Source organism: Neolamprologus multifasciatus, chromosome 1, assembly GCF_963576455.1.
Source record: "Neolamprologus multifasciatus chromosome 1, fNeoMul1.2, whole genome shotgun sequence".
Classification (NCBI taxonomy): Eukaryota; Metazoa; Chordata; class Actinopteri; order Cichliformes; family Cichlidae; genus Neolamprologus; species Neolamprologus multifasciatus.
The window spans coordinates 14,013,201-14,039,745 of NC_140439.1; the positions used below are offsets into that span (position 1 = coordinate 14,013,201).

General features: G+C 39.5%; 1 protein-coding gene and 1 long non-coding RNA gene across 4 annotated transcripts in view; one reads left to right on the forward strand and one right to left on the reverse strand.

Moving 5' to 3' along the window:
* Positions 1–26,545, reverse strand: part of LOC146525477 (uncharacterized) — an 87,469-nt gene that overhangs the window by 26,539 nt on the left and 34,385 nt on the right. For all 3 annotated transcript variants that reach the window (XR_014873081.1, XR_014873079.1, XR_014873078.1), the window contains exons 2-3: positions 12,383–12,530; positions 11,526–11,825 (exon numbers count right to left, since the gene is read on the reverse strand). This is a non-coding gene — a long non-coding RNA (uncharacterized LOC146525477). The remainder of the gene's footprint in view (positions 1–11,525; positions 11,826–12,382; positions 12,531–26,545) is intronic.
* On the forward strand, positions 19,158–26,003 carry obi1 (ORC ubiquitin ligase 1). Its single transcript, XM_085153838.1, has 6 exons — positions 19,158–19,312; positions 19,471–19,606; positions 21,864–21,955; positions 22,124–22,345; positions 23,108–23,196; positions 24,231–26,003. Exons 1-6 carry the CDS (start codon positions 19,241–19,243, stop codon positions 25,564–25,566), a joined length of 1,947 nt encoding a protein of 648 aa, XP_085009964.1. The 5' UTR covers positions 19,158–19,240; the 3' UTR covers positions 25,567–26,003.

Below are 26,545 nucleotides of genomic sequence, written 5' to 3' on the forward strand. Positions count from 1 at the left end.
GATAGGAAAAGACGAGACAGGCAGGAACAGCAGTACAATAATGTCTCTCTTCACTCTGTCGGTCCCTGTGCACTAAAATATTGAAAAGCTTTTGTTTTGCCTAGTTGAACATGCACTGATGTGACACAAACTGTGAACAAAGCCATTTCACACGCATGGGAATCCTCTACTTTTATAATTTATGATGAGGTGAAGACTGCAGCCGCGCCCTAAAGTTTGTTCTTGACATCGTAACAGCCGCTACATCCAAACTTAAAAAAGTTAATTCCGTCAGTTTCTTTGGAGCTTAGCTTTCACTCGTTTAGCTACTGATCACACAAAGCAGCTGGCGGAAAAACCTTGAAAGAAAGATCACACGTCTCTGAACACAACCCAAAGGTTCAATGTCCACAGTTACTTAGGTGTGTCTTCATTTCTGTGTAATCAAACTAATCTCCCCCTTTTAAATAAGAGAGTGATGTTTGTCCCTACCTTGAGCTGGAGGCTAACAGAAGTCCTAATGTGCAAGTTACTTTAAAGTGAATGTAAACAGTAACATCTAAAATCTGTGACGTCAGTATAAAGTAACAGTATAAGTACATATAATAATAATAATAATAATAATAATAATAATAATAATAATAATAATAATAATAATACTGAGTTAACCAATAAAAGAAAAAAATTGCATGCATGCTAATTCCCAAAAGTATTCATGCACGATGATTCACTATTATTGCCTGTCATAAATAATTTTCCAGGAAATTAAAAAAAAAAAGATAGCTCTAACATACCTAATAAAAAAAACTGAATGAAATAAAACTGAAAAATGATGGGTGCGTAGAATCACTGCTAACCCTGCCTATTAGAGCGAACACTGCATGCACACAGAGGAAGTCACAGTTTAAATCAAGATGCAGAAAGAGAGAAACCGTGACTTACTTAGGTCTCGGCCTGCGCTCAGTTCAGTGTGCTGGTTATCCAAACCCCAAAGACACGGGGACAGAGATTGAGCAAATACACAGTGATCACCCTACAGTATAAAACACTGTTCAGAACAGAAGGAACCACACACACACACACATACAAAATCTCTCCCACAGTCGTGAGCATGAATTATACATCTCTCTAGAGGATTTGCTTTCTTCCCTCTGTCCCCCTTCTTTCTCTTTTCCTTAACCTCTGTTTTATTTTTTCGTCTTTCTTCCCTGGCTATATTAATTAACAACAACATGAGGATTAAATTAGTTTAACTTCACAAGTCAGCAAAAAAGGTTTTAAACGAGCTGCTTCCAAGACATACGAGCGGGAGTAACAACAGCGACTGATGAATGCAATTCTACCCTGTCATGGACACCTCTGTCGATATCTACATCATCTCTTCCTTTTCTGTGTCTGCATGTGTAAATGCAACTGAGACCTTTTAAATTTTTTTTTTTTTGTACAATGAACAAATGTATCCATACAACTCCACAGCTGAAAATATCCCACTTTGCTGTGGTTAAAAAGAACCAATACGTACTGTATCTGTAAAAGGTTCGTGTTGAAACACTTTAAGTCACTGATGATGAATAAATTATTTCATCCTCACCACGGGAACCTAATTTCTACTGACATTCAAGGAACACGTTTTCAGAAGATGTAGAGGTATGGGTCAGCAAATTAAACTGCAGCAGTACTTTTGTGTGTGTGTGTGCATGTGTGTGTGTGTGTGTGTGTGTGTGTGTGTGTATTTTTGTGAGGACGACTCAGTCTCAGATAAAACAAGCCCTACATACAACAGCCCAGGGACACTCCAACCATAATTGTGCGGGTGACATTTTAGAAATACTCACACAACAGGGGTCAATTTCTCTTCAGGTCACTGAGAAAGACATCATCAAACTACTATTAACTCTGCAAACAATCCTAGCCCCACTGCATCTCTATTGACAATGGATTCCTTCAAAACAGTCCGGAGGCTGGAAAGCTTTGCCCTCAATCTAAAACCATAACCTCTGAGTGAATAACAGAAATGCCCATCTAGGCAGGACAGACTGATCGTAAGGAGCCTGTATAGTCATGGCAAACAAATCCGTGCAGCTACCCCCCCCCCCCCCCCCCCCAAAAAAAAAAAAAAAATCAGTTTTCCTGCTTCTTTTAAACAGGCGTTTGTTGTACACCTGTCTGGCTCACTCATACTTAGACATGCAAAAACACAGGTGAGCAACCTGCACAGAGGCATGCATATTTCTGTAGCGGTGGGGCACTCACACCACAAAGTGCTTCGCTTTTACTGTCTCATTCAGACATACTGCACCTCATGTGATTAAACTGTTAACAAAGCAGACAGCGAGTTTTGCGCCATGCCTCGTACATGCCCTTGTTTTAAGATGCATGCTCCACAGCGGTTTGGTGTGCCCACAAGGGCAAGGTGTGTATTTGACATAGAAACGTCAGGAAAGGGTCCAGATGCAGTCCACTCTTTTTCTGTAATAATAGCTAGCAGCCTTGCTGTTAATAATTAAATGTGGTCTATCCAGTACAAAGTGGATGGCATGCAGGCAGCAGTTCACCATCTCATTCTCTATTTCCCCTGACGGACACAATGCGCATGACCGTGCTTATATTTGTTTGTCTTCTTAGCACTCTGCCTAGTGCTCCATGTTCATAAAGACAACAAAAACATTCCTAAGAGTAATAAAGACTGATTTTCAAAACAAAACACTAATAAAGCTAATAAGAAAGCTAATATACATTACACTAACTGCAGCTCAAGCAGCTTGCATACAATAAAACTATTACATGCTCCAAGGTAATACACAAGCTCTCTGCCTTTATCTCAGATATGTGTGTGTATTATTAATGATTTTAAATATAGATATTACTGAGCTGTTGAGTGGGTATACATGGATATTTTCTGTGACATACCCTTTGTTTAGGCCAAAGTATTAATGAAAAAAATAAAAATTGATTTTTTAATGAGTGATCCTCACATCAATGATCCACTGTCTTGCCTTGCCCTCCTCATTGAGCACATGTTGTTTTTCTGTCCTGTTTTTACAAGAAACAATCTCATTTGACATTACAGTGCAATAAAAAGCACACAAGCATATTGGAGGTTATGGCAGGAGCGGTCACATGATCAATATCGTCCTAATCCTTGCCCCTTCAACTACTTTTCCTCCTCTCTCCCCTCACCACCTTTCCACCCAATCAATTATCTTCCCCAAGTAAACAGATCTGTCCCCATGCTCGCTGCTCCCCGCTGTAACCGGATATTCCTCCTCTTCTTCCTCCTCCTCCTCCTCGTCCCAGCCAAGACAGTAGGAGAAACCAGATACCTGACAGACAGAGATTCTGCTAGCCCTCTTCCAGTGTGTGCAGAGGGAAGCAGGCTAAATAAAGACCAATGACATCATTACATGTTCCTCATTGTGGTTATTACTAACACTATGACCTCTGAAAGGGTCATAGATCAAACATACAGCAATCTATGTCTCCTCAGGAGCTCTACTGTAGCACTATTATGAAGTTGGTATGACAATTTAACTTTGAAAATGAAGTGTACTTTATGGACTTCTGTGGTCTTGAAATGTTTTATACATAGTAAAGTATGCTTTGGTATTGCTCCACGCCTCTAATTAAACAAGTGACTTCTTGCGCTGCTGTACCACAGCTCTCACACTGTAGCAGGTGTTTGTGAAAGGACAGAAGTATTTATCGTCGAAGCACAGATTCACACGCCAGACTTCTGCTCTTTTATTTAGACCTCCAGCTGGAAAGCCAGTCTGTCCAGACAATGCTGGAAATATGCGCTGTTTGTTTATTAATCAAACACGTCTTCTCTGTGTATCTGAGAGTTTAGAAAGACTGACAAACCTATTGAAAATGATTCACCAAAAACATACTACACTGCTCAAAATGACCCCCCCCCCAAAAAAAAACCCACCACCATTATACAATGCTGTCTACAACAGGAATCCCAAGAGCCCTTGAACATAAAATTGTTCATTCTTCCAGCACACAAGCCAGTAAGATGCAGGCAAGACCAATCTATATCTCCTGTGACCCTCAGCAACATGTCGTTATACTTGCTAATCAGATTTAGAGACAACAAGTGAAAGGATGGCCTCTCTGGGCCGTTTGCTTTCACAAATGGATCTGCTTAATATGGGAGATTAATAGACTACTATCTAATCTTCCTTGTGATTGAAGCTATGATTTGGTTACATAGAACCATGATGGATGTTGAGGCGGCGGCACGTGCGAGTCATGTTAACCCTTTCAAGACAGATTGCAAGGTGGCTTTGCTATTATTATCGTTATTGTTCATTAAAGTGCAATGCAGCACAACCATGATAATAATGAAGACGTGCACGGGGCCATTCGATCACGAGAATCAGTCCAGAAAGGGTTTCTTGAAGCTGCCAGCTGTTACAAATTACAACAGGAACATATATCATAGGCTGTAAGAAAGTAATAACATCTATCTTGTGAAATTTTGTGTAGAATGCTTTTACAAAGTCACAAAATATATATCAGATACAGTACTTTCATCAGAGAAAAGTCTTTTTTAAAAATATTTTTATACAACATTGTCATTCTTCTTATCTAGAACAGTGATGGCAAAAAGGAATATTGGTTTAGAACAAAATAGTAAAGAAAATGTATTTATTAGATTTTATATGGGCTTTTTAAATGTCAGGGGTGAGATGAAGGTTTTTAATTTAGTTTCCTTGATCTAAGAAGAGTATTTCCTCTTGTAATAATGTGATTCCTACAATTGTTTCTAGTCTTTTATGTTAAACTGCCTAAAAATCTTTCTCTCCCAGACAGAAGATAATGATCGATTCTGTTGAAATGATTTCCCTTGCACTATTATATGTGTTTCTATGCTTTAAATCTCAGCGCACTACTTGTTACTAAAGGCAAGTTAGCACGAGCAAAGGCAGATGTCACTGTTAGCAGTTAAACTCTGGTGTGATCTGACATCACATCTAGTGCTCTTTACTTTTAGAGGCTTACTTATAAACTATGCTATCTGAACTGCTGACTCTTATCTGAACTGTGAGATCACAGATAATGACGCTCTACACGGATTGCTAGGCAATGTGGAGATTGGTGACATCGCCTATGAGGTCACAAAACTGCCTGGCGCCTAGCAACAGGGAAAACCGAAAAGATCACCGCTTATGTGAATAACTTCAAACTAAACACGGCACTTACTCTGGTCTTATCAAAGTCTGAAGCTGACAGTCGAGAACAGCGAGACAGACTTGAAACGATTCCCTGATTTATTAATGAGACGTGTTTGATGTCAACAACATTACTGAGCATACCTATATTACGCTTGTCTCCTGTGTGCCACTCTAAACAAACTGTGACTAAGATACCTGTGGATTGGTCATTACAAAGACCTGAACTCGAACGATTCATTTCAAATCAATCCACTGACGAGTAGGAATAATACAGCACGTTTCAGGCCTTCAAAATGTGTGCAAATGCAGTTTGAGCCACATTTTATAACCCACAGCTTTTGGAGTAAACTGCTGTTTCATAGGATCAATATTGGCAGTTGAAGTGCAACAATATGCTGCCAGTCACTTGCAGTTCTTACACTAGAAGTTCTTTCGGGATCTTCTGATGCTGTTTTAAAAAAAAGGTCTGGGAGGGTGTAGGACCACTTTTCTCAGACCTTGTATAAATCACAGAGAAAAGCTGTCATCCCCTATAGGGCCTTGTTAGTTGCTACAGAACCGTAATGACTAATGCCTCACAGGCAAACCAATTATCAGGTACTTAACAGTCTGAACCTGTGATACATCTGTCAGAGGCTGAGTAGGGATGGGAGGCACATGCAAGTCCTTCAGCTACTTTTTCTCATTTCCCCAGCATTTTTCATTCTTGCTCTTCTTATTTTTGTACATCTCCTTTGTTTCTTTTTCTTTCACTTGTCCTGTATTTTTTGAGCCCTTGTTTCTCTCCCCCTCTTTTTTCTGTTCACTCAGGGAGCCAGCTGGGAAACTGGCCTTGGGAAACAAGCTAGAAGCATACAACCATATGCTGAATATTTTCATGTAAGGTGTGTGTGTGTGTGTGTGTGTGTGTGTGTGTGTGTGTGTGTGTGTGTGTGTGTGTGTGTGTGTGTGAGTGTTGGGGTGGGGTGGGTGGGTTCTGTCTTCTTGTTCAAATGTTCTGTAATAGTTAAGTAGGACATTTATCTGGCAGTGGTTTGTCTTCCCCTGTTGTGCTTGTGTGTGTGTGTTCCTGAGTTCCTCCTCTATCCCACAGCTAAATGCCTTCAACATAGAGAATTTCACTTGTTTTTAAACACACACACACACACACACACACACACACACACACACACACACACACACACACACACACACACTACAAACTGTACAGGCAGACTGCTGAGAGGGAGCTGTAAGAGACACTGACACAGCTTGCTCATTAGGCAGTTTCTTACTGGATTGAGGCCAAATATCTGCAGGTCATAAACTCACTGATGTAACAGGCAATGCAACTCACATATCTAGGGAAGTGTTGAAAGGCAACATATCTCATTTTAGGGTTGGCACTACTTATCATACTCATCTTGTCCATGAATATGAATAAATATAGCGTTTAAGTTAAGGTGTAAGCTGCCACAGACGGTGTTGTCATGAGACCCATAATTTTCCTTTCTCTGCAGGAGGCTTGTAATTACACCATAGATCAGGCTCTTGTCAGCCCCAATATCTGCTGTCGAAATAACATATATAGTTATTACATTATAGAGATATAGTTTGCATTAACTCTTTTCAGCATTTAAAGTGAGCAGGTACCATCATGGTTGTCAGCACAAATATCATAGTTGACTTGTACACTTAGCTATTCACCAAACTCCACTTTAGACCATTCTGACAAACGAATGAATGAATGAACAAACAACTGGACCAATGACACAAAACCCCCAACAAACCAATCAACCAATGAATGAACAAACAAACAAACCAGCCAACCAACTGTTAATACAAATGGTACATAAAAAAACAAAACAAAAAGCAAACAAATAAACGCAAAAAGCATTTATTTTTCTCTTGATTTAGTATTTTTTAGTCTTTAGTCTTTTGTTAAATAAAAAAAGGTTAAAAGTTTGGATCTTGGACTTGAACAAGTCCAAATGAATTAAATATCAGCATGCTCAGTGAGACTAAAACTAAAGATAAAGAAGCAGCACAGGCTAACGGCAAAGAATAACTTTTAAATATGGCAGAAATGAGATAGAGCTATAAGGAAAATACACATCTGAGTCACAGATTCTTGCAATTTACTTAATTTTTCAGTAAGCGTTTCAAGTGATACACATCATGTTTGCCTTTGTGTGCTATTAAGATTAAAGTAAAACTGGTCTAATCTGAACAAAAGTTAAATTAGAAAACTAGCTATTTCCAAGGATTAACATACATTTTCTTGCCACTGTTCAATTGCTATTGAAAACTCTCTTACAATACATTATGTGGTGCCTTTCTTACTCTATCCTACCGGTCTACATGTACATGCCGCTCCACCACCCAGGGTAAGAGTAAAGGGCCAACGTCTATCTCTCATTAACCTACTGACTGGATAAATCAAAGTGCAGGGCAGAGAGGAGAACCCCAGCCTTGGCCATTCAGATAAGAAGAACACAACCTACACCAGCTCATACCCTACAGCTCAGTGATATATGGATCTGCAGAGGCTAATAGCAAAGTATTGACAGGGAAATGGTGTGCTTATCCTGCTCTTGCATGCTGGCGAGAGGTCCCCAAAGCAGATGGGATACACTTTAGGGAGAGGGGAAGAGGAGGAGGGGGGTGAAAGGATGAGATAGAACTGTACTGGGACAAATTAGAGTCTTTATTGCTTTACTTCAGCTAATTTGCCTCTGAGTTTGAGTCTACAAAATAGTTTAGCAATTTCCTTTCCACGTAAAAAACTGTAATTAGTAGCTGGACATCACAATAAATGTATTTATTTGAATGTAAATGTTCTGACTTCTCTGACAACCAACTCCAGATATCTACATCGTATTAGCCATTAAAGAAGATAGTAAAATATTTTATTGTGCTGGACGTTTATAAATATTTCAGTTCTCAAACACTGCAAAACATAAGAAAAAGCACACAGCACAGAGTTTTCAGGAAATTCTAATGTTTCCAATAAATAATGTGAGATGAGAAGCATGTGGCGGATGCCTAGTAGCTTAACCGCTCTCCTGATTTACTTATTTTGCATGTCAATCCATATTCTTCATGTCTATAAAATACAAAACACAATGGCTACAGGCAGCAATATAGTTCTCCAACAAGAACCAGTAGATAAAGATATTGGCCGTCCTCCCACTAGTGGAGTTTGTAATGATGGAGTCAGTAGGTTATCACTGTGGCCGCTGCACCTTGTTCTAAGTGACAGCTTTATCTAGCACAACCTATTCTTCCTCTGATGTGGCTGAAGAGGCAGGAGATGCGCTCTAATGGCAACACTTCATCAACCTCTGAGAGGATGTAGAGCGAAACTGCTGCCTCTGATGTTAGATAAAGACATTGACACAGCTTGATTACCAGACCAGCTGTAATTTGGTTAAAGCCTGCAGTGCACTACACCTGCAGTAGTTTAGAGCTTGTAAGTGTCAGTGGATTCTTGAAAATTGAATTGACAGCGCTAAGCCTGTCATGCCATACACAAACAGGATGTAGTGCATGCGCTGGGAGTGCTGCTGTAATTGAAACAAGGACACAGTGTGTCCTAGATGATACAGCAACATTACAGAGGAGGTAAGTGGATGATTTTGGGTCGGTGTCGGCATCTAAAGACGTCACAGCACCTCTCTATGTCCACCAGGGGACACAGTGGATAACCGTAAATAAATGAATGAACAGGGAGGCGGAAGGAAATGTCACAGTTATTTCGTGGCTGAAGAGAAAATACACAGAACAATAGAGATTCTTATTGTGCTCATGTTTTTGAGGGGAAACAATTGGCTACTGTTGCTTCCACTGCGATCGAATACTGTTAGGAATCCGAGTCAGCATTTTCCAGATGCTGGTTATGCTGCTTATATTCATGAGTGGATTTAAAGAAAAAAAAAGACTGACAAAAACTTATGCTGTTATCAACTCTGGAATATTATGAGCATGAATTTGCATCAATGAGCAATGAGGGCGAAAACAATGCACTATCAAACGTTGCCAAATGCCTCTGTTCCTCTAAAGGAGACCACTTATGACCAACCTTACATCTGGATGCCAAGCACTGTGTGGGGGCCTGTCTATGACTATTATTACCCACTTGACACCTTTATAGTTCCATGGCAGACATCCTCTTCAGCAGATCTAGAGACAGAGATGCAGAATGCCAAAGCGGCTCCACAGTGCTGGTGTGGGACAGTGGAGTTTTGTGTTGAAATAATTAGCCTGCTTAGCCGCCATCTGGGCTCTGGTTGCTTGTGTGTGGTGTGAGCCAGGTGCTTCATGGGTAATACCACAGAGAGACATACAGCAGATGCTCATGGGTAGTGCTGCCCACCTTGGCACAGACTTGGAATCGGCTATTCACAATACAAGTCTTGAGGAAGACTACAACAGACAGGACTAGTCAGAGGACAAGCTTCTTGAAGCCCATTTTAGGGTTTTTTTTCTAAACCAACTGCAGTAATTACTAAAGACGAGGGTAACGATGTCTGGTGGAAACAAAGTAAACTTCTTTTAAGTACATACAGTTCTGTTATGGGTAACTCAGCAACTTTGCAAGTGAACCCAGTAAAAATCAGCAAAAGTGCATTCTGCTCAGATCTGAATCTGCGATAACCCCCATTTCATCCGACATAAAAACCAAACCAAACAATCAACACCCTTATCTATGAAACACAGGTGCCTTTTGATTACTGCTCTTTCCCAACACGGCTCAAAAATTTAAGGAGGTTTAAACATTTTTTGAGCAGTTCACTAGGCCAGTAACTTGATAAGAGCCCTGGATTTACTCAATGAGGAAGAAAGTTCCTGAGCAAGCAGCAGGCATGTGGTTGTTGTTCCCATAGGACTGGGAAACTGTATCTGCCCTGAAGGAGCATCCTCTTTGGTAAGCACTTCTTATCCAGGCCATCACTGCAGGCCGATAGCGGGTAATATCCAGTAACTGCAGCTTTATGGGCGATCCAATACTTGGATCAATCGCTAGGACAGGAGGAATGCCATTAACCCCTAAGATGTCTCTCCTTTTCTCTCTTGTTTTTGTTTCCTTCAAGTGGGTCTTTTTAAAAAAAAAAAAATTCTGACAGAGAAGTCAAGAATAATAATAATTCTTGAGAAAGAAAAAATTAATGCTCTACATATCTCACTTTAGGATTTTTTTTTAGATTTCCCACAAAGCTCTCGCTGTCAGTAAAAAGTATAAGCCTGAATATCTCTTGTATTTTACCTTAAATTGGTTATCACTTAATGGTTAACTTCAGAGTGTCATAAAATAACATGAATCATTGTGAGATGAATAAGCTGTGTGCACATTAGTGTGAATATACTGTGGTGTTTCCATATGTAGGTTTGTCTGATTTCTATTTGGACTGTGGTGTGAGTAAAAAAAAAAGGCTTAGGTTTATATTTCTATATCTACAGTATGGTTAAGTGTGTGTGTGTTTCTGTGTGTGTGCAGGGTTGTAGTTGAGAGTGTGTAAGAGTGTGCACATGTAGTGAAAGCTAGAAAGACAGTTAGAAAAGAGAGACTTTGTTTGAAACTCCCAATACTTTGGGGAGTATTGCCCCATATACTGTCCCGTGTGACAGAGCAAAAGAAAGCTCGAGCGAACCAAATATACGTAGCTCTTGCTGAGCATTTCTGTTGCTCTCACTGAATATAAATGGATAAATAGCTGCTGAAATTAGTTAAACATCATGAGAAATTACACTCATTGATACAAAGTGGGCATGCTCTACAAACTTAATCACAAATGCATCATTGCAAATACATTTGATTATTTAAAAGGTAAAAATTACATGTACTACATTTTGTTTTAGTCACCAGGATGTCATATTTATTCGGGCGCATAGTTGTGTGATAGAGGTAGAGCGGTTCACTTCATATCAACCATAAACTGCACGGTGGAAATAGACAGCTCTTAAATTAAATCACTGCAGAAGGAGTTACAGACTGCCACTGTAACACTGGTGTGACAAAATCAAACAGAATCAAATGAACGGACTGCATAAGTAAAAGATTCTTCATTTAACTTGTAATATCCAATATGCATTATAATGTCTATTTTACCATTGTCTTACAGAGGTGATGATTTACCACAAATTCTGTTTTTCTAGTCAAGCTGCTGAAAGTCTGCTGAAAGTAAAGCATAATGTATTTTCTTAGTTAGCAATATAGTTATGTTGTTCTAATTTTCCCTGTAAAATAAGATGAAGAAAGCACTCACTCTCACTGATATGATATAGTGAAAGTTATTTCTTGTAGCAGTTAACAGACACATGTGTGTAAAACACAGCTACAACTGATAACTTAAACCGTTTAAGTCTAATGACAAAAGTTTCACTTACCTTGAGACCCCAGAGCGCGATCGCAGGTGTAGGAGAGGAAAGTTGAGCACATCCTCATTTTTTTTTTTCCACGCAAATGTCAGAGGCCACGAGGCAGCTAGCTGCGTCTGACTACCTCACAGTAACAAGCCTGGGCGCGAGAGAGCCATCCAGGCGGGCCGGTGGCTAGTTTGTCGGAGGGTTGGTCAACTGGCCTGGCAAGCAGAGACAAGGGGACAGGCACACGGGGAGAAGAGCTGAGCTGGAGTGGGCTCTGCTGGAAGGCTTTTTCGCCTCTCCTTCCCTGAATGAAAGCAATCCCTAAGAGTGAATGGGTAATGAGAGACTGGCTCCTGAGATTTTAGCTTTCTTAATCATGTTCATAATTAATTCAAGAACATTGATAATTTCATTACATTCTTTTTGTCTTATCAATAAATGATGTGCCTGCACTTTTGGTCTTGTGTATACGGGGAGAGAGGGAGGAAGAGAGGGAGAGAGAGGGGGACAAGAGAAGTAATACTGCACTAAAAGCACAGGAGATGGAAAATGATACAAACAGGGAAGTGGTAATTATAATCTTTGACCAAGCCACTGGAAGCACAATATGAAGTCAAGTGGCTACAAATAATTAATAAGGCCTCCTGGTGTGTGTGTGTGTGTATGTGCACATGTGAGAGAGAGAGAGTATGTGAATGTGTGTGTGTGTGGTAAGAGTGAGGCGCAGGGGGAGGGTAAGTGCTGACAAATGTCTTTTCTGAACATTATTTCACCAGCCCTCTCAGTGGCTGTTTTTACAAAAGAAAATAACGTGACATCACCAATAAACAGCGCGTTCTCACCAACTGCTGCTGTGAGGAAGTCAGTAATACACTCACCTTTAAACAGGGGTAGAGGGTGGAGGATGCCTTGTCTTATAATGCCCTTCAGATCCAATAAGAGCTCAGGTTTCAGGAACATTAGTGCAGTGAAGCAGTTTTTAAAAGACCATTCTGCTCCCTCCCTTGTCTCCTCTTCATGCGCCCTCTGTCAGGTCAAGAAAAGAAGACAAGGAGAGCCATTTTCCATCTTCTGGCATATACAGTTTCGAGTTATTTGGCAGCAGGAATAATGAGATAATATGCATTTTTAATAGTTCATCTTCAGAATATTCAATAACCCTTCACCTCTGTGCGTGTGCTTATAGATTCTGCGCTTTATCAATTGAACTTTCTGTTCAAAACTGAGCTGGAAATAGAACGAGAAGGAGGGCAGGGGAAGAAGAAGGGTGGAGGGGGGTGGGGGGTGAGAAAGAGGATGTAATGGATATCTCTGTTTCCTAAAAATGCTGCGAGGATGATGGAGTCTAAGGAAGGCTCTGACTCACAGCCTGCTCTTTTTTGCTCCAAAACAAGACAAGTAGATGGATGGCTTTGAGCAGCCTAATCCGACAGTGAGTGACTGCTCTGTCAAAGGTTTAATCTTCTCCCAGAATAGTGGAGTAGGCTGTTTATTCTGATCAGACGTCCTTGATATATAATCATTAACCTATTGCTATTCAAACTGATACAGTGAGATATGCGATGTAAGGGGTTACCTTCACATGAATACCTCCTGTACTCGATTTGTGTCCTTAAATAATTGGTTAGTGAATTTGTACATGAAATCAGGGTAATTTGACCCTAACAGCAGTGTGGTCGCACCATTTCAGGGCTGTTTGATTTCAGACGTTTTCTAATGGATTTCTAGCTTGTGACACACTACAATATGGATTGGTAAAGCTATATGAGGCATTAGAGATTCAAGTACTTTATGTCCTATTTATTCCTTATGTGCCACAGGCCCCCTATCTTGAGATATGACCAGCTCAACACGAGAAACCTTTAATAAAATAAAAAAGTAAAAAAGGGGAAAATAGAGATTTACAGCTGGCCATTCTGACAGTAGACTTGATATAAGGTGTTCATAACAAGTTTTGCATTTTATTCCTGGTCCCCTCACACACATTTAAATCATATTTTATGTGATCTATGTATGCAGCACTCATCCTCTCTCTGTCACCCAATCTCTCCAATGTGTCCCTCTTAAACAGATTGCTACAATACTTGTAATGATGGTCTTTCCCAGCTGTGCTGCAGGAGAGGGGAAGGGAGCAGCAGGCCATAGTATTACCATAATACCCGCTCCCTCCCTCCACTGTCCCATGGGCCCATGTGGGGCTCTGCATGGGGATGCAGGGCAACTCTGCTGTGGAGGGGACTCAACTGGCTGCCGGTCCTGCAGGCTGTGTGTGTGTGTGTGTGAGTGTATGCTTGAATGTGTGTGACTGTGACAGGGCTGAACCTGCCTGTGGGCGATGTAATAAAAGCGCCACACACTGCTGGTAGTGATGGTGGCACTGCTGCTGTAGCTGCAGAGAAGGGGATAAATATAAACCGGGCCCGCATCAAGGAGACGGCCCTCCAGTCACAGCCTGACTTACATCCTAATAATTAGGCCCCTTTCCAATAAAACAGGGATTTGTAGCCATGCATCTCTTTTTCTTGTGTTTGCTCCTGCAGTGGAAAGGATGCATGGTCTTGTGCAGTCTCTGGGTGAAGCAGAGGCTGTGAGAGGATTTGATTTCAACAGTATTATAAACAGTTCAGCAACATTTGCCCAGTTTAATCTAGACAATCAGAAGACTCTGCATCACGTTCTTCTTGTGCAATTGACATATTCACTTTCTACAAATATTACACAATTTCTCTATTAAATTATGACATTACTTAGGGGTACTTTCGAGTACTTTACGGTTGTTGAAAGCATAAACCATCTGCCGTTTTCTTGAATTTGCACACATACACACACTCCCCGTCTCTGATAGAGCCTGATCGATAGATGAGCCATGCGGTTGCTGTTGTGTGTTATCTTAAGCCTCCTAATGTGCCCTGGCTAATCTTTACTCCAACAAATCCTGACCTGAAACCTACCGCTTTCCTTGTGCTTTGTTCTGTGGACACACTTTCAAATTCAAGCCCTAGATATTCATTATGTGCACTTATTTCGTATTATTGAGCTAAATAAACTAGAGTGTGCTGAATAATATCCTGGAAGATATCCTGAAATCCCATGATCACAATTATGTGTTGAAAAAAGACACTTAATATTTTTCCAATAAATAGCAATACACAGAGGGAAGGTTTGTCAGGTTTGAGGATTTCCAAAAGTCAAATTGAAAAGAGAGAAAGAAAAGCAGAACACTACATGCCGAGCGAGAGAGGGAGGGTGGGGAGGCAGTCTAGGCAGGGGGTATCAGGCTAATTAAAGCAAGCATTTGTCAGAGATTAAGCCTTAAACAGAAAAGGTCATCTGAGCACCAGAGCACACTGTTTCGCTGCTGTGCTCTTAGGGCAGTCTAAACCTTTCCCAGCTAAATGGTAAAGATGCTATTTGCCAGAGATGGGGGAGGGGATCGAGATCCCGACCAGTGACAAGAATGACACTTGGGTCATTGGTTCTTCACTGTCCATTACACATGCTGGTCAAATATGGCAATCGGTGTCATTTAGGGATGAAAAATAAGTGCTGGGACAAGATCAATAGATGCAACCGTCTGTGCTGGCTGTGATTAATTGACTGTCACCAATTAATGGCCGGCCTGTTGCAAAGCAAAGCAATCGCAGTGGGGACAATGGGTATTTCTTTCATTTTGGCCTGATATTGGTTATTTTAGGACAAGTTGCCCTGAAGTAAATTCATTAACCACTTCTTTTACAGTTTTGCAGGTTTGCTGTGGCACACTGGAAAGTGCCTCTGACAGCATCTTGTGTGTAAGGCGTACTTTGAAGTTGTTTTCAATGCAGGGATTAATATAGAATTATATGAAAGCTTGCACATAACATCCACATTGTTTTTTTTCAGTCCAATCGGATACAGTTACTAAAAATATTTGAATATGTTCTGCTGCCTCTCCTTCAGAAGTCTGTATACATTAAAATATTCTCATTGTTTAGGGATAATGAAGAGTAACATTGAATAATGGCATTTAAATTGATTCTACACTGATGTTGCTCTCTAACTGATTTGACTTAAACATATTCATTACGTACATTTACTCCAAATGTTCTCTGGTGGTATGAAAAATGAGTGAGAACACATGGAAGCCTGTGATCCACCTAATAGACCACTAAACAATCAAACAAGTACTGGTGATGTTTTCAAACTGGGATCAGTGTACAAGGTTATTTTGAAGTCAGTCAATTCTAATCATATTAGATCTTGAGAAGATGTCCTGGCTTAAGATGCAATGTGCACAGGACATGTTGGTTTAGATATGAGTAATGGCTTTGTGGGGCTAAGCTGTGGGGCAGATGTAATTTGAAATACTTGTAGTGAAAATTATGCTAATATTTGGTCACTCTGTATTGGTATTTATAAATTAGATCATTTAGGCATCACAAAATATTGCAATGCAATCGTTTTCTAAATGAATGAATGACATATTTGTGGCATCTATTTAAGAGATTTTCAATTTGCAGTTAGTTTCTGTCATGCATCCCCCCCCCCTTGATCTTTGTAAGTTGCTGTGAATTATCATTTTACAAAAATTATAAAGATGGAAATCCGAAGCTAAATATCTTGTTTTTACTGGGAGTGTATTGACCTATAGTGACCGATTTTCTTAATAATTTCTTCTACCCAGTTAATCATTCTTTACTTCAAGTTTTGCCAGAAGTTCATTGTGTAGTGAGTTTACTAGAGAACAGCTATATTTGTTTACAGTGTAACCCAAATAGAAAAGCAGTTGTGCTGCTGTGTATATGAAAAGTTAATATTTTATTATTACATTTTTCTTACTACACTGAACCATTGAAGCCTCTTTCAGGACTTTATTTTGGAAGTTCATTTTTAAAATAATTTACCAGTATAATTGGTGACATGCAAATTATACATCCAAAATTTCAGCATTCCCCTGGATGAAAGGTAGCTTTATAGATTTTTATAGGGAATACAGCTGCCTTGCCCATCAAATCCAGGAGTGTATTCTGTGAAAGAAAAATGTTGTAGTTTGCATCATATGTAAACATGGTCATATTTGCATTGCAAAATGCACTGATGTGCAACTTTCCCAAATACAACACAGTAAACTTGAAAATAGGAAATCACGTTTTTAAATTATATGGAAAAAATAATGATATGTTAAATTGGGTTTGCTTTCCCAACAAATTATTAATGATAACCCCAATGTATTAATTCAGACAGAAGACCTATAATATGTGAAAAAAATTAAGTACTGTTGTTGTAATCATCAATGGATCCTCAACACATACAAGCTTTCTTAAATGAGCTCTCTATTTCGAGCACCAATAATCAATGCATTTCTGTTAGGCCTAAAGTCATTAGGACTCATTGCTTGGGGTCTCCACAGTGAATTCTTACAAACATTTGTAAAAACATGTTTTGTAATATGTAAAAAAACAACAACATTACAATACAATACATTTTTTTAATCTCTCTTCTTTAGTTTGACATCATGGTTTCCATGATGTCAAACTAAAGAAGGAATTAATAAAGTACAACCTTAAAATAATCCTTTAAACACTGTTATTCACTGTTATGTGAAGTAAAGATACTGTATCAAGACACCAGCAGATTGCTCTCAACTTAGCAATAGGCCTCCTGGCTCTAATGGGGAACATATTGTAGATAGTGTAGATAATGTATTTAATAAGACCTGAAACTAGTGATTGAAAGTGTTTACTGGGTTCACAGACATGAGAACCCAAACTGTCATTTTTCCACAGACTTTAGTACAACTGGACTTCGTTTAAAACCTGAGGAGAGGTCTCCTTATTGCCACAACAAAGAACACTGGTTTAAGGCTATTAAACCGTGGTTTCATCTTTCAGGCCTGGAAGGCACATCCATCTTGTATACACAGCTGTGAAAACATATTTGCCACGTTCCTGATTTCTTTTTATTTCTTTTTCGTACGGAACAGATTTTATCCTCCTAGGACCCGGTGTCCACATATGCGGACATCACATTTTGGGATGTCTAGACCAAAATACAAAATTTTGCTCTACAAGGGCCTGATATCCATTCACGAGGACATTATACTTTCACTGTTCTATCGAAATGTAATATGTGGATCTTATTTTTCTCAGAAACAAAAATCAAGTAAAAAAAACCCCCTGGTAATTCTTTGTTTTTACATTCATCAGGTCCCAAACAGCCCAAAAAGCAAAGAGAAATTAAATATGCATGCCATGAAAGAGTTCGGGTCTTAGGAGGTTAAAATCAGACAAATATAACCTGTGTAAAAAATTAAAAAATAATAGTTTTTAAACTATGACTTTATTTATTAAGGAAAAAAAATATCCAAACTTACCTAGCTCTGTGTGAAAAAGTATTTCCCCACCAAAACCTAATGACTGATTGTGCCACCCTTGGCGGCTAGAACTGCAATCAAGCCTCTGCAATAACTGTCAATGAGGCTTTCACATCACTGTGGAGGAATTTTGGCCAACTCTTCTTTGCAGAGTTATTTTAATTCAAACACACTGGAGGGTTTTCAAGCAGCAAGGACCTGTCAAAGCATCTCAATCTGATTTGGGTCCAGACTTCTTTTTAGCTCACTCCAAACCTTCTTTTAAAGCTATTCAGAGGTCAACCCGCTCGTTGTGTTTTAGATCACTGTCCAAGTGAACTTGAACTTCAGGGCGTGAACTGATGGATGGACATTCTCTTTGTAGGTTTTTTGTTAGAGAGCCAAATTCATGGTTCCATCAATGGAACTGGAAGCAGTCCCAGACCATGACACTACCACCACCATGTTAGGCAGAGTGTTGATGTGATGTTCTCTTTATAAAATGCTGTGTTAGTTTTATGCCACATTTAATGGCATAAAACCTTCCAAACTTCCAACTGTTGTCCTGTCAGTTCAAATATTATCCCATATGTCTTGGGGATCATCAAGACGTTTTTGGATATTGTGAGATGAGCCTTTGTGTGAGCCTTTTTGGTCAACTTTATCAGACAGGTTCCATTTAAGTGGTGTATTTAACAGGTCTGGCAGCATTCAGGCCCGGCAGTGGCTAGTGAAACTGAACATGAACATGTTAAAAAAATGGTTAATCACAGTTAATTTATGATGGCATGCAGTTAATTTTTCACATAGTGCCAAGTGGGTTTGGATAATTTTTCCCCTTAATAACGCATCAATTAAAACTGCATTTTGTAGTAACTTAGTTTATGTTTGTCTGATATTAAAACGTCTCTGAAATCTAAAACTTGTAAGCATGACAAATATGCAAAATAAAGTCAGGAGAAGGAAAATACTTTTTTTTTAAAAATGTATAAAGTATGTATATACAATACTGAATGAACCAAAGACAGATGTAATGTCTGGTTTTATCGCCTTCATCAATATTGGACGTACATTTATCAAGTAGAGTCCACATTACTTCTAACGCTTTTCTATTTCCGGTTTAAAATAACAATAGTTTGCTTAAACACTGGCAAGTGATAAAGCTACTGTGCCCTGGTTTAGCCGTGACTAGAATACATTAAAACAAGATACTTGTGTGTATCAGTGAAGAAGACATAATTTTAATATTATAAAATTACGGGTGAAGGGCAACTGTACCTGTTTCGCGAAGTACCGCCTTTTGACCCCTCTGGGTTTCTGTAGTTGTGAGGCTCGGCGCGCGACGCAGCGGTTTGGTGGGAGATTTGGACCTCTTCAGGGAAGTGAGCTACATTTTTAAGGAAAAATGGCTCTGAACTACCAGGCATCTACCCTCTCTCTCACTCTGCCAATTTCCTGCCAGATATGCCTCGGAAAGGTAAGCGTCGTTCGATTTTTTAACCTCCTCGTTAGCGCCTATCGTTTGGTAAACAAACTAGGCAAACTGTTTCCTACATGAGTTAAACGGAGGTGACCGTTGTTTGTTGTGTTTGGTTGTGGTAGTGGGTTAATTTGCTTGTGTTTTTCTCGGTGCAGGTTAGGCAGCCGGTTATTTGTTCCAACCACCACGTGTTCTGTTCATCCTGCATGGAAATGTGGTTAAAGAAAGCTAACCAGTGTCCCACATGCAGAGTCCTCATCACAACAGAGAACCCCTGCAGGGAAATCATCGGTGAGTAGTTGCGGGCAAACAAAGGAAAGCAGGCTTGAAGCAGAAGAGAAGAGGTGATCTGCCTGCCTGCAGCATCTCACAGCTGAGTCTTCTTTTCATTGTGCTCCCAACAAAGCACGGCCTCAAGTTTTGCAGGCAACTTTCTATGAGCCGTGACGTTTGTTTTGTTAGTAATATCCCCAAGTTGACGATTTCAGTTAATAAAGCAAGTTGGATCATATTTAGTGAGAGCAAGTCAGCATAAAAATGACTCCTTTATGAACTCTCACATTGTTTGCAGTGTTTAAGCGTTTGACATGGGCTGGGGGATCCATCCTTTCCAAATGCTTATTGGAAAACTGTTGATTTTCTTACTGCAGGCTTACCTTCAGTCTGTAAAACTGTATTCCCTTATCCATAAAACAAACTGGCTACAGTTTATGCAGGCAAAGGTAGCACGAGGTGATATATCTAAGAAAGTTGTACTGAAAAACAAATGTTTTAGGTTTCCTTTGAACTTGTGTGATGCGTATTTGAATATATGAATTTTATGTATTTAGTTTTAATCATACAACCCTGCTGTTTTCCAGTGTTTTCTCTCTATTTTTGTTGGCAGCAGATCAGTTTGGATTTCTTTGTAACAATACCAGACAGTACTCACTGACATGCAGACATATAGCTAAGCTTAGCCCCAAAAACTTGATTCAGACTTGATTGTTTCAGTCATTCACAGAGCGGTTTCTTGTAAAAACAAAGACTTTATTATTGCAGTTGTTTCACCTGTACCGCTGGAATTTTAATATCAGTCATTGGCCACTTGATTAAATACACTTGTTGATGCATATATCTAATCAGTCAGTTACATGAGAGCAACACAATCCATTTAGACTCACAGATGTGGTCAAGCGAACCTGGTGAAGTTCAAATAGAGCATCAGAATGGGGAAGAAATGTAATTTAAGTGACTTTAAATGTAACATGGTTGCTGGGATTTTCCCACGCAAACATCTCTAGGGTTTATAGAGAATGGTCTGAAAAAGAGAAAATATCCAGTGAGTCCCATTTTCCCTGGGTAAAAATGCCATAATGATGCAAGAGATCAGATGAAAAACCAGACTGCTTAGAGTTGACAAGAAAGCAACAGTAATTCAAATAGCCACTTGCTACAACTAAGGTGTGAAGAAGAGCATCTCTGAATGCACAATAAGTCCAACGTTGAAACGGATGAAACACCAGGTGCCGCTCCTATCAGCTGTGAACAAGTAACTGAGGCAACAATTGATATGGGCTCACCACAGCGGGACAGCAGAAGACTGGGAAATTGTTGGCTGAGTCTCGAGTCTTCTGCTTTGATATTTAGATGGTAGGGTCGGTCAGAATTTGGTGAAAACAACATGAATGGATCCATCCTGCCTTGAATAAACTGTTTTCTGGCTACCATTGGTGTAAATGCACATAGGATATTTTCTTGACACACTTTGACTCTCCTAGTATCAGCTGAGAATTGTTTAAGCATCACAGCCTTACCTGAGTGTTTTTGCTGATAAGTGCACCACTTTCAGTACTCACAGAGTACTCATCTTCTGGTGGCTGCTTTCAGTAGGATAACACACCATATCATAAAGCTCAGACTGATTTCTCAAACATTACAATGAGTTCACTGTACTTAAATGGCCTTCACAGTCACCAGATCTTAATCCACCTTTCGGAAGTGGTGGAATGGGAGATTAACATTATGGATGTTCAGTCAACAAACCTGCAGCAACTGTGTGATGCTATCATTTCAACATGGACCAAAATCTCAGAGGGATGTTTCCAGCACCTTGTTGAAGCTATACCATAAAGACGTGAGACAGGAACGTGTGAAAAGATTAAAATAAAGAGATAAATCATTTTAGAGATTTCCTTAACTTTAACCCCGTTTGGTCTTGTTTTTTTTCTTTGTTTATTTGGTAAATACATCTTAAAAAACAATCTTTGTGCTAAAAAGAGAACATGTGAGCACATTTTTAAAAGGAATGTCACAAATGATGGTCTTCTCTTGTGAAAATCAGTCACAATTTCCCTGTGCACTATAAATTTGCCTGCATTTTAAATGGCAGCACCTCAAGCCTTGAATGTTCTTCAGTTTTACGCTTGCCTCTTTATTATTCTAATGTTGTGCTAAGGTAACAACGAAGCCACATAAAAGCCAGCTGATGTTACTTGGAACATTACTTAAATGTGTTTTGTGGTCTATTGTGTTAATCATTTACTGTACTTGTGTGCTTGTGTTACAGGAGGAACAAATGAGGGTGATCACAGTGATAGTCCTTCTGTGAGAAAATGTCTCAGAAAAACCAGAGGGGAATTAATTTTACGCGAGTATGAGGTATTGGTTTGACGTGCTCTGTTATGTTTAGTATGCTTTCCTATGTTTATTATTTATAGCCGTTTAGAAAAAAGAGTTAATAAAAGTATAATCACAGCTGTGTTAGTATCTCACTCGATATGATTATTTCCAAATGATGTTTTCATATTTTTTTTTCCTCTCTAACAGGAGGAAATTGAAGGGCTCATGAGAGAAAACGAGGAGCTGAAAACCAAAAATCAAAGCTTGGAGGAGCAACTGAAGACTGCTTTGGATCCCTGCAGCATTAATATAGTGCAACTGGATGAACAAAGGGTCGCTCCATTTGTCCTGGAGGAGTGGACAAACAAGCTGCGAGCAGCCACAGATGTCTGTGATAAAGTAAAGAAAGACATGGATAAGCTTAAAGAGGTATGAAGCCTGTAACATTTAGGACATTACAGGTTTCAGTAGATTGACCCTTAAAGCAGGGATTCACTGTTTTCTGATAGATGCAGTTAGTTCACTGTTCTGTATTTTAGTTGTCTAAAGAGTGTTTTAATGAAACAGTTGAAAGTAGACATGTTAATTGCATTCAGATTTATTACTTTATATAAGGAAAAGCGTTCTGGCAGTATTATTATTTTTTTACCTGCTGATTGATTCTTGTTGATTCTTGTATTCCAAGAAAAGCTAAATGGATGTCACTTCAAAGTTTATTGCGCTCGATTACTTGTTTTACCACACAATATATGGACAAAAATTCTGTACCACCTACATATTACACATGTGGGAGCTGCTCAGCCATTGAAATCCACGTCAAACAAATTTTGTGCCGATTGTATATGTAGGAAATAAGAAATTTCACAAACTGATTTCCTGCAGTGGTGGCATCCTATTATGGTATCACGCTCAAATTCAATTTTTTACGATTTATTTTAATTTTTTTGCTCTCCCCAGAAATGTTTGTAAAGGCAGACTGCATGGCCAGGTGCTTTATTTTGTATGTATTTTTTAAAATATACCTCTGGCAATGGGACTGAAAATACTTGAATTAGATTAGATGGAGATTAACAGGTGTGGTCCAGTACTTTTGTCCATATAATGTAACTTGCTGCTTTTTTTTTTTTTTTTTTTTTTTTTTTTTTTGGAATAATAGAAATATTTTGATAATGTTTACTTTACCACCTTCAGGCAAATAAGACATTGCGGTCTCAAAATGTCGACCTTGTGCAAGAAAACATGAGACTGAAAGCAGAGGTGGCTAGCAGATCTCCTCAGAAGTAAGTATCATGTATAACCTTTGCCCTCATTATCTAAGAATCTCCTTAGGTTTATACTTGAGCATAGTCTTAAAATCACACACACACAAAAAATCACACTTTCATAAGCAGGTTAAAATAACTCAATTTGGAATCCAGCTCAGATCAACTGGAACTGTGATGGCACCTCTGTTTGTGTAACACCAGCACGTTAGGAGTAGCTATGGTACAAATGAGACGAGGAAACGTTTTGGAAGGCAAGACCAGATCAGAGCAGACTGAAGACGGGCAACACACATTGCTCCATTGACTAAATAGTAGGTTGAGAAACAGAGCCCAGCATGCAGCTTGGGTGTGAGTTGCTTCCGCAGTATAAAGGTGGCGCAGTCAGACAGAAGTGCTTGAGCACATATGCATCCTAAACTGTAATACTTTCCATAACCACCAAGAAGCTCACATCTGCCAAGCCCGGAGTTTGATTAAAGATACCATGACTTCCAAATCAATGCAAGGTTTTGTAAATAACTACCTTTGTGGGTTTCTTAAGTCACAGTTAAGATAAAAATATTATTCTATGTCAATTTTGTAATTAAGGAACCTTAGTTTTTTCTCATTGTAATACTCAACTGCTACCATTAGTCGATAAGGTCCACTCTTGCAGCCACTCTTGCTGCTGAGCATCTTCTAGTAATGATGTGTTCTTGGCTTACTGGGTTGTTATTATAGATTTTAAAATTATTACTTCTGTTTTAATAATGAGGATTTGCATGTTGAATACTGAGTTTTTGACTCATGTTGTAGCCAGAGCCAGGCTGACATTAGTCACTCCTATGTGACATAGATGCCCTTTTTTTCTGTGAAATCACCATTTACAATCTTTTTCTCTCCAAATGAAAAATGTAAGGTTGTTTTTATTTATATCTCAGTTTTTGTTGACTTTCTACATTTGATTTTTTTTTTAAAAATAGACTACATTTCAAAGATTAACAAAAAAAAAAAAAAATGGTGTGTTGAATTTTCTGTTCTAAATTAAATACTAAATGATCTGTCGCCAGGTTTGGCCGATACACAGTCGCAGCACTGGAAGCTAAAATTCAGCAGTATCAGCGCGATGTGGACCACTTGAAAAGGGCTCTTGAGCGCAGTGACCAGTACATTGATGAGCTGGAGAGTCGGATCAGGGTGTCTGAGAAGAAATCTCTTGAAGTGCAGGAAGCGTGTGGGAGTTGCAAGGCTGTGAAGGAAACTCTCACAAAGCAGCAGAAAGTCAACATGATGATGAGAAGCTTGAGTGACAATGAGAGGAAGTTGATCTGCAGCAATCCAGAGGCAGAATGTGGGACATTTTCTAGAAATCACAGTTTGATGTTGATGCCATCCGCAGATCACAAAGATTTCAGTAAAAATCTGACAGGAAAGCAGAAAAACGAGGCCTCGGAAGGCACCTCCTCTGACTTTTTGCCCAGTACTCCATCATCTGCTTTCCGCTCCCTGACTCTGAGAAGCCCAGGCATCCGTGAGAAGAAAGTTGCATTTAAACCTGGGTCTTATCTAAGGAGGCTTGATTTTGAAGAGGTTCCTAGTCCTGATAAGAGCAGTACCACACTGGAGAACCAATTCAACAGTGTTGAGAAATTCCCCAAAGGCTTGCCTCCAAATAACTTGGAGCCCTCAAAGTCTGTCTTCTGGGCAGGCTGGGACAAATCCAACTCTGACCAGTCATGTACAGGTTCAAGTAAAGGAAGCTCTATCAAGGGATCCACTAATTTTGTGGTTGATGAGTCAGATAGTTTCCACATGTCCAGTGAGGCCTGTATGGATGTGGCCTACCTGAACAAAATCTCAGAGTTGGACTCCATGATGCTGGAGGGTGAGAGTTCCTGTAGTCCAGGGCTCTCTGTTGATTCCTGTCTTTCCACAGATATGGACAACACCCTAGTTCCAGAGCCTCAAACATTCCCTGATGCCTTGTCAAGCCATGCTGGTAAACCAGTGACGCACAACAAGCATAACAACCACCAACCTTGTGACAATAAGGAGAGCATCTTGAACGACAAAGAAACTCCAAAAGGTTCAGCAGAAGAAGGTTCTGCTGCATTAGTCTCTGGTAGGAAGAGTGGTGTCTGTGGAGGGGCCTCTCACACCGAAGAGCTATCTTTTGATTTGCTGTTTGATCCTTCGGATGAGAATAAGGCAGGTCCCTCTGGCTTTCCAGCAAGCCAAGATCATGATCTTGTAAACCCCTCCTCTTCCTCCTCTGGCTACACTGCTGGTCAGCCTGTGAGCACAACAAGAGACAGACACACGCTGAACAGCAGTCAGCCAATAAAGAGAAAGTCCCACAGTCCCTTTACCATAAGCAGTCCCACCAAACATTCAAAGCTCATGTGAAAAATGTCAAAACAAACGTGTGTTCCTGGTGCACTACTCTTGGTACAGTGTTATGGTGATTGTGTGATGCTAGGGTGTAACTTATTGATATTTGTCTGTTGGAATATTACAAGAATTAAGCTAAAATGAGATGGGAATGTCATAGTTTTTGTGCAGTGTGCTTGTAGGCCTCATTAGTGATGTGCAGCCTGGTGATCAGTGTGCATTGTAGTCCTAACCCATGCTGTTTTGTTCTACTGTAGTTGGGGCTGAGACATTTTCCAAGTATACCTTCAGCCTTGTTTTCTGTATTCTGCTAATGTGGTCTTAGGACTTTCTAATGGCTTGTAATACTGAAGACAGATTAATATGACTGCCATTAAAAATTGCTGAATTAGTAGTTTTAATGTATATTAGGAAATGAAACGGGAATGCATTAAATAGTCAAAAAATTATGAAAATTAATTTTGCCTTTCTGTATTTATGGTTTGCATTGCCTGGTCCAATAACTCATCACTGGCATTGGGGATTAATATGTTGTGTACCAGTTACATTTTTTTTTTCTCTTCTCACACTGTCCATATTTTTCTATTTTTGCTGGTAATTTTGCAACACATTAAACCAGTAATAAATTTGTCGCCACTGAAAGTGGAACCAACACTGCAAAACATGCTGCCTGTAACGACGCACATTAGAGACCCCACGCACACTAAATCCATTGGCGCAGAAAGCGCCTTATTTATTATGCAAATTTAACGATATCGTGTATATTTCACATACCTCTAATCGCTGCATGAAATTTTAATTGGGGAGCCGTTGTGGTTTGAATAAATGAAGTGTTAATTCATTGGGATTAATTAATTTAGGTAAAGACTGTGTACAAGGTTACACTGGTGTATTAAATCAATTTGTTTAGTGCTCATCTGGCGATGATGGGCTCTAATGATGAAGGGGGCGGTGTCAGTATTTCCAAGGGTTAATATGAGAAACGGGACTGTGG

Bases quoted from the DNA above. Each gene is read 5' to 3' on its own strand.
- obi1 (XM_085153838.1), top strand. From the start codon at position 19,241: ATGGCTCTGAACTACCAGGCATCTACCCTCTCTCTCACTCTGCCAATT. The intron at 19,313-19,470 runs GTAAGCGTCGTT...TTCTCGGTGCAG, and splicing joins GCCAGATATGCCTCGGAAAG to GTTAGGCAGCCGGTTATTTG. The intron at 22,346-23,107 runs GTATGAAGCCTG...TACCACCTTCAG, and splicing joins ACATGGATAAGCTTAAAGAG to GCAAATAAGACATTGCGGTC.